General features: G+C 38.8%; 1 protein-coding gene across 4 annotated transcripts in view; it reads left to right on the top strand.

Moving 5' to 3' along the window:
- ADAMTSL1 (ADAMTS like 1) overlaps window positions 1-13,625 on the top strand; it is a 475,795-nt gene that overhangs the window by 135,658 nt on the left and 326,512 nt on the right. For all 4 annotated transcript variants that reach the window (XM_062208161.1, XM_062208159.1, XM_062208160.1 and 1 more), the window contains exon 5: window positions 11,174-11,300. In XM_062208161.1, coding sequence (XP_062064145.1) covers window positions 11,174-11,300 — 127 coding nt within the window. The remainder of the gene's footprint in view (window positions 1-11,173; window positions 11,301-13,625) is intronic.

Raw genomic sequence — 13,625 nt, 5'->3', positions numbered from 1 at the left:
CAATTCTTAGAGCAAGAGGCAGGTGTTGCTTTTGGCAACAATGTGTGGCTAGCAGAAGTATGTGCAAGCTCATTCTTCCTGTCTCTTCACTGCGATTCTAACTCCCAAGAAGACTGTAATATATCATTGAAGAGAGGAATGACTCATTGGTACCATAATGCCATTCAGCTGCGATTGTGGCTCTTCAATACTGAGCCCTGGTAGATCTCGGGCAAGTTGTTTAACTTTTCTGAGTCTCAGTTTTATTTTTGTAAAACAGCCATAATTTTAGCTAATTTTCAGGGTTAGTATAAGAATTAAATGAAAAAATGCATAAGGAACCTAAATATCGTGAGAGTTTGGTAACTACTAGGTCACTTTCCCTTCAGTCTTTCTCATCGTTCCCTTGATCTTTAGTCTTAATAATCTTAATGCTTTTCTACTCCCATTAATTTGAGGAAATGACTTGATTAAACCCACTCACTATAAATTGAGAACATGCCTACCACTTATGTTTATTCCCAACAGCATCATAACAGCTAATGTAATGCCTTATACTCCATTGGTTTGGTTTAATTTAAGTATAATCAACAACTTCATGTGTTACATCTCCCAAGGGTATTTGAATAGCAAACAAAGGACTATACCAGTGTTCCCAACTTTTTAGCACAAAGGAGTCCTTTATTATTTTTTTTTCCTATGAACCTTGTGTTTTGGAAGTTCCCGTGTGCTTTAAACACTGTATGTGTTAAGTAATAATTTATTTCCTGTGTTTTTGACTTAAAGACTTGAGTGTGCAATTAAAATGTAAAGATTAAGATTCAACTTATTTTTGTAATAATGAGATGGTTGGTGTTTTGGTGACCTATGTGGTTTCATTGTAGATATATGTATTTTCATTAGGCTTTTGGAAGTAGTTAATACACATAGCTTATGGACCACTATTAGCAACTTTGTGAATTACTGGAGACCCTGTTTCTCATATTGTAAGACTTAGTTGTAAGCCAAAGAAGTAAGTGTGTAAATTTGGGCATCCATAACAAACCATGAAATAGGCACAGTGCAGGTGTGTGTCTGTGTGTGTCTTTGTGTGTGTTGGCAATGGGGTGTGGGGGGGTCTGGTTCCACAGATATAGACGAGGAATATCACATTTTCATTTATGCTCCCAAGTCACATGTTACAGATGAAACCATCTATTCGACCTTGTGTATAAGTAGCTCTGGTGATGGTGATCGGGTAAAAATATTCAGTCTTGTCACCAGTCACCACTACCAAACAGACATTGTATAGTATATCTTTTCATTGTTAAGAGGTTCACTATTATAACAAAGTCAGAAATTCCAAGGTAGAATTTTAGTATTGTTTCTTAGCGGCTATGTAACCTGTTACAATCTGTACTTGAAATCATTTAAATCTTAAGAGAAATAATACTTGTGGAAAATTGTGTAAAAGGGAGTTAGCCAATTAGTCAATTCATTCTGACTCTAGAGTGGTAAATTGACTTGGTCGCCTCATGACAAACAGTCTATTGGATTTGGCTTCTTGAGTGCAGTACCATAAACGATCTGGGGCCACATAAAAGCTTAGTGGCAAAGAATGCCATACTTGATTAGTAATGTCTGCTGTGGGTATTGGCATGAGTAGGAGCTGCCCATAAGCCATATCTTTGCCAACCTAGTCCTAAATACTTTAAAATCCACTCTTGGATTAAGTCAGATCATCATGATGCTCTGAACCTGGATGATTTTTTGCTTTTTAAAATTTGCTTCCACCAAAATATTCCTTCATCAAAGGCTATTAAAAGACAACTTTTTAAAGCTTCTTATATTTACAAGAGATCTTCAAAAAGTTCATGGAAAATTTATACTCTGAAAAAACTATTCATGGATTTCAAAATGTTTTCCCACCAAAATAAACTCATCTTTAAATTCCATTTTTACATAAACTCTTTGAAATGCCCTTATAGTTTTTCAGGTGTTATTGGGAAATTACTATATAGCATTATCTTCCAAAAGAGTCACAGGAAGTATGTTATTAGGATTTCAGTACTTTGAATAATTATGGTTCTCCTGAGCCATTTTTTCTTTCATTTGTTCCACAGATATTTATTGAATGTCTACTACAAAGAAAAATCTTATCCATTTTTTAAAAGATGTGGTAGAAGCTATGACTCTCAAAATTGCTCAGGTTTTCTCTCTTCTTGGAGGTTCAAATGTGTGATACCCAGCATATCGCACATGCTCAGGACTTCAGATCTTGCCTTGTGCAGAGTTCCCTCACTTGTACCTTTTTCTTCACCTTCCTTGCCTTTTTTTTCCTCTTTGCTCCATTTACCCATTGGATTTTTTTTTAAAAAGTTATTGTTATATTTAAAATATGTACTGCACATCTTTTCATATGAAAAGAGAAAGTGTAAACAAATTAATCCAGATCTAAGTATTTTGAGAATAAATTTAGAGGTGTACTATCTCCCTTGTTTATTAGCATAACAAGTAAGTGAGGTATAATGTACACAAAAGCACACTGTTACTCTGAGAGTTCTATGTGAATTAAATAGTTATAAGTAAGAGTGACTGTGATCAGATTTTCAGAGTTTAGTTTTCTGTATTTGTCTTTCCTAGTGCTGAAAATAGAGGGATTTAAAAGTTTCTTACCTCATGGTGTTGGATCAAGAAAAGCTTGACCTCACTGGCTTAGAATTTGATGCTAGAAGTTGAAGTCTTTATGGGAAACCATTTGAAATGGGGCCAGCATGAACCCATCTAAGAATGTCAGTCTGGGACTTGATATCTGCTTTTAGATTATACTCATTTACATTCTCCAAATCATCAGCATGGTGATCTTTGTTTCTCCTGTGCCTCCTAGCAAAGACATTTTACTACACATATTTCATAATCTACAGGACTTCAGTCTTGTGTTCTGCCTGCTTACTTGCTATCAGCTCTACAAAGTGAGAGAAGAAACCCCTCTCAGCACATTCTGCAGGCCTGATGCCTACAATCTGCATAACATGTTAAAAGGCTGTGAGCCAACTTGGACTGGACGCCATGGTCCTAGTTTTTAGGAAGTTTACCTCCACCCCCTTTAGTAAGTCCTAAAGAATGAAGAAAAATCAACAATGTTAAATGTGCATTCCACTCAAAAATAAGGCAGACGCTACATGACTGTGTACATGTGTACATGTATGTATATGAGAAAGAGCACACAAATATACATTTATTGCATTTTTTATTGATTTGAAAGAAAGAGTTACAGAGAGAAGTATAGAAAGAGAGAGGACTTCCATCTACTGGTTCACTTCCCAAAAAGCCACAACTGAAACAAAGACAGAAGCCAGGAGCTTCTCCTGGATCTCCCACATGAGTGCAGAGGCCCAAGGACTTGGAACATCCTCTGCTGCTTTTCCAGGCCATAGCAGACACCTGGTTCAGAAGTGGAGCAGCTGGGAATCAAACCCTCACCAATTTGGGGTGCCGGCCCTACAGCCTGGGGCTTTAATCTGCTGCACCACAGTGCCAGCCCAAAAATACACATTTCAGATACAAAACTGATATCTGATGACAAAAAAAAATACATCTAAGATGTAAAACTAATTCCTGATGGCCTACTAATAGTGTCTGAACATCAGAAGCATTATTAATCTTGATAAGTCTCAAGATGCTCTTTTACCTTTCCCCCAAATTGTTCTTGGAGAGTTTCACTTTTGATGTCACCTGAGACAAAAATTTTGCAAAATAAGGGGCCAGCATTGTGACCTATCAAGTAAAGTGGCCTCCTGAAATGCTGGCATCCTGGATGAACCTTGTTTTGTGTCCTGATTACTCTACTCTGACCCATCTTCCTGCTTATGGCATGGGAAAAGTAGCGGAAGGCAAGTGTTTGATCCACTGCCACCCATATGGGAGACCTGGATGAAGTTCCTGGCTCCTGGCTCCTGGCTTTGGCCTGGCCTAGCCCCATCCACTGAGACCATCTGGGGAATCCTTTCTCTCTCTCTCTCTCTCTCTCTCTCTCTGTCTCCCCCTTCCTCTCCATTTGCCTCTCTCTCTCCCTCTTTTCCCCTCCCTCCCCCTCTCCATCCCCTTCCTCCTCTCCCTCTCCCTCTATAACTCTTTCAAATAAATAAATAAATCTTTAAAATTTTTTTGCAAAATAAGCACATTGTGCAATGATTTGGGATGGAAATGAGATTAGACTACTGCATGTAACTGATACCTAGAGTAGCTGAATACTAATGAGCTGCCTTAGGTCAAAATATTCAGTTAGTTTTCCACCCTTTGCAAAAGGATTCCATGCAGTTGCCAAAGTTATGAGTGGTCATTATCTAACTATAATATTTTGTCCAGAATGAGGTGGGTCTGGAAACTCAGTGACACAAACATTGCCTTCCATGATATTTTGCTAATTTTGTAGGTGCACTTGAGGGATATTCTGTTAAAAATACTAGCCCTTTACAGTAATCCTTGTTCACAGTCAGGACAGAGGTTTAGATTTGGCCTCTAGTCATTTATGGTATATCCATTTCTCTGTACACACACAGATACACACATATCCCTGCCCCCCACCACACACACACATTTTTTGCATATATGCATATCATCAATGACTGCAGCCTAAGGTTGCCTGTCTGCAACCTACATTGAAATTATTAGCAAACCATTATGTTTGGTCTTATGTGTTTCATCAATTTGTCAGAATCCTTTGGGCATCTGAAATGTCATTATTATGCCAAGCAGCACAAATACAAGATTCATTAAAAATGGGTTCTCCAGGGGATTCTAATTCAATCCCATCAAGGTGGCATGTACCAATGCCATCTCACTAGTCCAAGTGATCAATTTTAGTTCACAATTGATCATAATGATGGGACTAAGAGTTAAAGGGATCACATAAACAAGACTAGTGTCTGAATAATACTAAACGATAGAATAAAAAAGGGAGAGAACGATCCATCATGGGAAGCGGGATGCACAGCAGACTCATAGAATGGCGGATGTCCTAAACAGCACTCTGGCCTCAGAATCAGCCCTTAAGGCATTTGGATCCGGCTGAAAAGCCCATGAGAGTATTTCAGGCATGGAAAGCCAGGACACTCTGTCAAAAAAAAAAAAAGACCTAAATGAAGGATCTCCGTGTGTGAGATCCCAATGGAAGGAATGGGTCATCAAAGAAGGAGGTACCTTTCTCTGAAGGAAGGAGAGAACTTCCACTTTGACTATGACCTTGTCTAAATATGATCGGAGTCGGTGAACTCAAAAGGCTTCCATAGCCTTGGCATCTCATGACAAAGAGCCTAGGGTGATTACTAACGCCATAAACAAGAGTGTCAATTTGTTAAGTCAACAACAGGAGTCACTTTGCACTTACTCCTCATGTAGGAGCTCTGTCCTTAATGTGCTGTACATTGTGATTTAATGCTATAACTAGTACTCAAACAGTATTTTTCAATTTGTGTTTCTATGTGGGTGCAAACCGTTGAAATCTTTACTCAATATATACTAAACTGATCTTCTGTATATAAAGAGAATTGAAAATGAATCTTGATGTGAATGGAAGGGGAGAAGGAGCAGGAAAGGGGAGGGTTGTGGGTGGGAGGGAAGTTATGGGGAGGGAAGCCATTGTAATCCATATGCTGTACTTTTTTTTTTAAACTTTTATTTAATGAATATAAATTTCCAAAGTATAGCTTATGGGTTACAATGGCTTCCCCCCTCCCATAACTTCCTTCCCGCCCGCAACCCTCCCCTTTCCCGCTCCCTTTCCCCTTCCATTCATGTAAAGATTCATTTTCAATTCTCTTTGTATACAGAAGATCAGTTTAGTATATATTAGGTAAAGATTTCAACATTTTGCCCATATAGCAACATAAAGTGAAAAAACTACCATTGGATTACTAATTATAGCATTAAATAGCAATGTACAGCACATTAAAGACAGAGATCCTACATAATTTTTTTTCAAATTAATTAATTTTCTATGCCATTTCCATTTTAACACCAGGTTGTTTTTTTTTTCATTTCCAATTCTCTTTATATACAGAAGATCACTTCAGTATATAATTAGTAAAGACCTCATCAGTTTGTGCCCACACAGAAACGCAAAGTATAAAAATACTGTTTCAGTACTAGTTATAGCATCACTTGGCATATGCTGTACTTTGGAAATGTATGTTCATTAAATAAATGTTAAAAAAATAAAAGATAGGTTCTCAATCACACCGTGATCTGGTGTAAAAACAGACAGGTTAATACTTATAAGATAAACTCAATAGAAAATATATAACAATTTGAGTTGGATGGATATGAAGCCCCTTAGTGAAATTGGCAAGAGTTAATGGATTTATTTGCTCATTAAAAAAATGAAGTCAAAATGTAGTCATTCCAAATATAGTTCAAGAACCAGGTTCATTCTCTCTATTTCTGCCCTTCCACCCTTGATGCAGTGCTTCCGTTTTCAAGATTATTTTATATTTCAGCATGGCTTCTGGAGCCTACAGGGAGGAGAGCAGATGAAGGGCAGAAAGGATATTCTCTGGTTAAGTCAGCTTTTTTTAAGTAACATTTTCAGAAGCCCACACAACATTCCCACTGTCATTCCACAAAGTACAGGTTAGTCACATGGTCAATGAGAACTATGTTCTCTTAACTGGATCTAATGCCTTCCCAAACAAAATTAGAGTTTAGAGAAAAGAAAAACATGGATATTTTGCAGCAACTGGCAGTCTCTGCCACACATAAATATGAATAAAGAGCAAAGGAGGCTTAGAGCAATAAAGTTGTTACCTCTGGAATCTAGAAAAGGCTTTTTAGAAAAAGATTTTATTCATATTTTTGGAAATTCAGAATGAGAGAGAGAGAGAGAGAGAGAGAGAGAGAGATCTACCCACTGGTTCACTCTCCAGATGGCCACAGGCTGAAGCCAGGAGCCAGGAGCTTCATCCAGATCACCCATGTGGATGGCAGGGGCCCAAGCTCTTGGACCATCTTCCACTGCTTTTCCCAGGCCATTACAAAGGAGCTGGATTGGAAGTGGAGCAGCCAGGACATGAACTGGCAGTCATATGGGAAGCTAGTATCAAGGCTGGTGACTTAGTACATCACAATGCCAGCCCCCAGGAAAGGTGTCTTTGAGGAGATACAGTTTGGGATATAAAGGATGAGTATGAGAAAGAATATTCTGTGCAAAAATACTAGCGTATGTAAAAGCACAGAAGGATTTGGCATGATTCCTGCAAATTAATCCCATTTCTATTATTTCTATTTATTTTCCCTCTATTAATAACAGGTCCTAAAGTAACAGTTTAATTTTCAATTAATCTAGCAGTTATTCAAGATAAACAGATTAAAATATGTCAAAAATGATTATCCTCATATAATTGCTAGCAGTATTCTACTTGGATCAAAATAAGAACATTTTATCTGATGATGACATTTTAAAAATAATTGAGTTAGAATATTCTGGCATCTTAAAGAGGAATTGATACAGAGAAAAGAAAAAAAAAAACAATTGTGTTAGGGAGATGCTTGTCTTTCAAACGCTGAAGTTGAACAAAACCCAATTAGAACTGACTTGGTTCATATCCGAGGACCCACTGGCCCACACTGAGAGCACCAAGTCAGAAATATCTGGCCAAGTTAGCCTTAAAAATCTGTCACTTCCTATTTAGTGAATCCTAATATGACTGTTACTTTGGATCTGTGAAGCTGAACTGGTCTTTTCTTAAATTGGTTTTGGAGTCATAAGAAATCTTCAGGATTAGAGAGATTTTCCAAGATTATCTCCATTGGCTCCATTACAAACATCAGATTCCATAAAAAATTTTCCAAAGTTAAATCCTTGAAAAACCTGAAATTCCTATCTTTTAAGAAGTGAATGCAGTTAAGTTTGAAATGCTTGAAAGTGTGAGTTCCAGTGCCCACTGCATAGGCTGTCCTTCCACTCAGCTGAGCATCTTGTAAAATTAAGCCCGTTTTTTCTTTTCAACCCCCAAGAACAGTAGCATCAATAATTCATTGAATGCTGCCTGAATTATGGTTAACAAGCTTTCTTTCTCAAAGGATTCAGGTGATGTAGTCTTCTGAAATTTTCATTTTTGCCAACTTTGCTTTTTGCTTACTCTCTTAGCTAGTTTCTGGGCACCTCTAAAAGAGATACTGAACCCCACAGCAGTCTCTCTCCTTCAGTTAACTCCAACTCCTCATTTGCATCTAAGCTCAAAATTGATTCCTCAGGAAAGTCTCCTCTGGCTTCCCTAGCCAGATTGAACCCTCCAGGTTTTACACTCTGTGTAAAATGGGTCTCTGTTTTATGGCTTTTATCATGATTATTACTTTACATTCATTGTGTGCTTTATAACACTCGCCTCCCCCCTTAGACTGTCAGTCTCATGAGATGGGCCCTTACATGCTTAAATTCACCAGTGAGTCTCAGTCCTAGTACAGTGCCTGGTCCATAGCAGGTCCACACTAAATGCTGCTGAAATGATTAAATTAAAACGTGAGGAAGGCTGTGGCAAGCATTTGGTGCAGCAATTAAGTTGCTACTTGGGACACCTGCATTCCCTATCAAAGTGCCAGCTCCACTTCTGATCAACATTCCTGTTAATGCATAACCCTGGGAGATGATGAGTCATAGCCCAAGTACTTGGGTTCCTGCCACCCACATGAGAGACTCAGATTGAGTTCCAAGCTCCTGGACTTAGCCTGGCCCAGCCTCTAGCCTTGAGAGCATTTTAGAGAGTGAACTAGTACATGGAAAATATCATTCATTCTCTCCCTTTCAAGTATATGAAAATGAATAAATTATTTCCATTTTTTGTAAATAAGGTACTTCTGTGATATCATTTCATATTGTATTCAAGATATTACAGGAAATACAGAATTGATCAGTTTTTGTGTAGATCCAACTACAGATAAGAATTCTGAAAATAATTATGCTGCAGATACATAGAAGCACACCAAAGGGGCCCTAAGGCAGCACATACTTGGCTTTGCATGGTTGGAACTTGTTTGGATTCTAAAGCAGCCTCACTGCAGCCTCTGAATGGACCAAGGCAAACTGCTACTTGACCACAGTGAGCCCACAGGGGTAGAGCCAACCAGCTTTGCTGCCCACTTTAGAACTCAACACAGTGTTTACCTAATATCTTTGTATTTCAACAAATATACAACTGTTAAAGGAGTCATTGCATTGTTATCTATTTATAAAAAGACACTTGTGAGGCTAGCATTGTGGTGCAGCAGTTTAAGCTAACTCCTGCAATGCTAGCATCCGATATGAGTGCTGGTTTGATTCCCAGCTGTTCTACTTCCAATCCAGCTCCCTGTTAATGCACCTGAGAAAAGCATTGGACGATGACCCAACTACTTGGTCCCTTGCCACCTACATGGGAGACCTGGTTGAAGCACCTGACTTCATCCTGGCCATTACAGAAAAGAACCAGTGGAACCCTCTCTTTCTGTTTCTCCCTCTCTCTTTAACTCTGCCTTTCAAATAAATAAATAAATCTTTTTTTATAAAAAGATGTTTGTTTGTTTTTAATGAATATATATGTTAGCACATTTCAAATATAGAGTACATATAAAATATATATCACAATGCTAAGTAATTATACTTTTAAATCTTGGCTTAAGCATTTATTTGCAACTGAAAATAAAAGGTAAAGAAGAGGAAGTCAAAACTCAATGAAAAGTACAGTAATAATTATATTTTTGAAAGGCAGGACAGATTGTAGGGACTTTGTGAGGTTAATCCCTTCCAGTATCACTATAGTTCTCATTTTATTTTTCAAAGACAGTAATTGAAATAGTTTGGGAGTGGATAAGTCTTTTGCTGCTAGCTGTAATTATAACTATAAGAGATTCAACCTGGAATAATTTGGATCTGACTTGTTTTTAAACTGAGACATTGCCAAGGAAAGAGTAAAGATACAGACGAGATTGCCTGCCTGCTTTATACAGGCTTATGATTTTGTTGCGCATGCTTTGGAGTAAGCATAAATGTTTTGTTTAAAGTATTTAGAACTTGGTTTATTATGGTTTGTTATTAACTAACTGACCTTGGGCTAGGTTTATGTCCTCAATTGTCAAATTAAAATATTTTCTATCTCTCTTTTGCTCATTATTGAGATATTTGAATTGTGCCTGATACACTTGGTCCTGGCAGATTGTGGGGTGTCAGTGTTGTTCATCTATGTGACCCTTCATGTCAACCAACTACTTCCTCAACACCCATACATTGACCTTGTTTCTGTTAGTTGATGCTTTCTCTTTTTTTGCTGAAGTATTTTAGAAAATATTTAAGTAGACTATATCTTGAAAAGGAAGTATCTTCATTAACATTCAGCAAATATTTACTGAGTGTCTGTCATTTACCTAGCACTATTCTGGTTGCCTAGGAATATATCAATGAGTACATCATACAAATCCACTACCCTTAGTGGCTTATATTCTAAGAAACATATGAAACATGGAGAGTCTTCATAAAATGTACCATGGTTATCCATCTTGTCACTTGGGTTAATCCTAATTATTGGCAGTGGGAATTATTTTTGAACTGAAGTTCTCTAACTTCAATAGTTCAAGGCCTTTCCTCCCATACCTTCTCCCCATCTTTCCCTTTATCCAAATCTCTCCATTCATTCTCTCACTTCTTTTGTTTTTTAATGTTTTATTTATTTGAAATACAGAGTGACAGAGAGAGACAGAGAGAGACAAAGAAAGAGAGATCTTCTATTTCCTAGTTTATTCCCCAAATGCCCACAACAGCTGAGGCTAGGCCAGGCCAAAGTCAGAAGTCAAGAACTCCATCCAGGTCTCCCACATGGGTGACAGGAGCCCAAGTTCATAAGCCATTGTCTGCTACAAGAAGCTGAATGTGAAATGGAGGTGGGACTGTATCCCAAGCACTCCACTATGGAATGTGGCATCCCAAGTGGCAGCTTAACCAACTATGCTACAACACCTGCCTCTTATTCTCTCTCTTCTGTTCATATATTTGACATAAAATATCTTTACCCATGGTACATTTTCCCTTCCTTAACTTGACTCAGGCTGCAGTTCAGTCCTCTTCACAGGAAGTATGTTTTATGCCCCGCATGGGTGAAGGGAGGGTCATTTGGTGGTGTTTGGCCTCACCATGGACCCCTACCTTGGTAGGTGGCTGGTTGAATTTCACATCTTTCTTTCTTGTTAGATTGTTGGCTGCGATCACCAGCTGGGAAGCACCGTCAAGGAGGATAACTGTGGGGTCTGCAACGGAGATGGGTCCACCTGCCGGCTGGTCCGAGGGCAGTATAAATCCCAGCTCTCCGCAACGAAATGTAAGACACTACAGAGATGGGGCAATATTTGGACTTGCTGACTTGTTATCCACCCCTCGCTTAGTTCTTGCTCCCCCTCAACAACCAGGAACTAATACCTCCACCGATATGAAAATGAGTCTGAAAATGTTATGGAAAGCTTCATGTTCCTGTTTGTGGGTTAGCTTAGATGGGATTAGTCAGGTCACACAATTGCAATACCAGGCACAGCAGGAATAAAGTGGCCCTGGGTCTAGAGACTCTTTCAATGCAAACATAGCTTTGCTGTACAACATGAGAACAGAAGAAATCCCAGCTCCTCTGTGATACGGGGGTTTCATGAGCCTGATGGAATATAGCAGAGAGCACAGGAAGATAGGCACAATTCACCTGCGTCATAGAGACCAGTAGTCTTCATTTACAAAGTGTCTTTGGTCAGGGCTCACATAGGCTTTTCCAAAGTTAGTATTAGGATATGATTATGTCATGTCATTTACTGACTTTTGTATTCTAATCTCTCTCTACAGCAAATAAATGTGTACTCACTATACATATATATGTTGTGAACTTTACATGACCTTCTCATTCAGTCTGTATAACAACTTCATGAATAAGATCCTGTTAAATTTGCATTTGTGACATCATGTTACAAATAAGACAACAGAAGCTTACCCGTATTATGTGACTTGCTCAGAGTCACACAGCTACAAAATAATAGAGCCAGATTTGAGCTCAGAAGCCAATTCCAAGCCCTAAGCACCCATTCCTCTGCCTGTCACACAATCCTGTGATGTTTGGGAGGCAGAGAATCAGGGCAAGGTGCCTCTGATGTCTGTCCACTAGCATCCTGCTAGGGTAGACTGTGTACATTCTCATGATACTTATGTCAATAATGGAGTCACATGTTAATCTAGGTCATTTTACAACACACAGTCTTCTCTGGAGATCAGCATTTCACATACTGTGGCAGATACAGATAGAAATAAGACAGTCCTTGGCCACACGTTTTTAGAATTATTTTGACCTTACTTGGCATATTTTCTTCAGATTTTGCCATTATCTTCAATAGATCCTTCATTGAGCATCTCTTTCCACATGTCTTCACTCACATGGGAAAGAAGAATGAATATCTGTACCAAGTGTGGTTTTGCTCTCTTCACTTGTTGACTAGTAGAAAGAGAACAATTGACATATGGGGGGATTGTGGCTTTAAAAGGAATTGTGGGTCAAGAAGAAATGCAGAAGCAATTAATCTGGTGTACAGACTCTGGCAGTTAGAATGAAGGATGAGATAACGTAGACTTTGATGCAGTACATTCAGATGACAATTGTCCTCAGTCTTACGTGTTGGCGACTTCTGCTATACAATGAAACATTTAAGATAAAGGCTAGAAATGAGTAAAGAAATGGTTCCTTTTAAATCTTTTAACTCATACTAGGTAGTTGGACAATTGCATTTAAAAGGTCACTGAATACAGGACTCTGTAAGGAATGCTAGAAGTGTTAAAGTCCTTCTAATTTTTTCTGGCACATAACGGAATCACAGCTAATTATCTAGAAGTACTGTTAGGTACAGAAGGATTCTATGCATTTGTGCAGAATGACTTTGTTTTATTTAATGGTGGGGGTCCTTCTTAATCCGCATGCCCCTGCTTACCAGCTCTCATAGAGAACGTATAGACGTTTCTCTTACCCTTCTGTTAGGGTGTGACAGTGACCACTGCAAACTGAGGTAGAGAATCTCTGAAGGAAGAAACTGATACAGAGTGAGAGCCACATGTCACCTCCAGGTCTGCAAATAAATACATCAGTGAAAAGGGCTCTATCCAAGACTGACAGTAAGTACATTATAGAATATGCGGCCTGATGATTATACATAATGACAAAATACAATTGACTCATCTACCTTGCCCTGATGATACCTCATGACAAAGTGGTTTATATCAATCAAGCTGAGCATATGCAGGTACCTCACCACAATCTATGGCAGATGCTGAGCACGCTGCCTCACTGGTGTTTCTTCCCCCCAAGGAGAATCCTCCCCCTCTACCCATAGACTGTGAGGCGACCCACAGGCATGGAAGATTAGGCTGCTGTGTAGGGCCCAGTGCACCGGCCAGGTGAACGCTGGTCCATCCGGAAGGCCTTGGAGTTGTCTGCCAGCTCTCTCCCTTGTGTTCTGCCAAAAGACACCACAAGCCAACCTCATGTGCTCCCCTCAGATGCCTGGATTCTCCAGCCTGAACTCATTTTCTCTCTGAATTTCTATCCAAGTGTTTTTTTTCTTTATGTTATCAAGCCTTAGGAGAACAAAGATAAAACAGGAGAGTAGAGAAAGACCATGGT

The sequence above is a fragment of the Lepus europaeus genome, chromosome 12 (assembly GCF_033115175.1).
Source record: "Lepus europaeus isolate LE1 chromosome 12, mLepTim1.pri, whole genome shotgun sequence".
Taxonomy (NCBI): domain Eukaryota; kingdom Metazoa; phylum Chordata; class Mammalia; order Lagomorpha; family Leporidae; genus Lepus; species Lepus europaeus.
The sequence above is the reverse complement of the archived record's forward strand: the minus strand, read 5'-3'. Positions and strand labels throughout refer to the sequence as shown.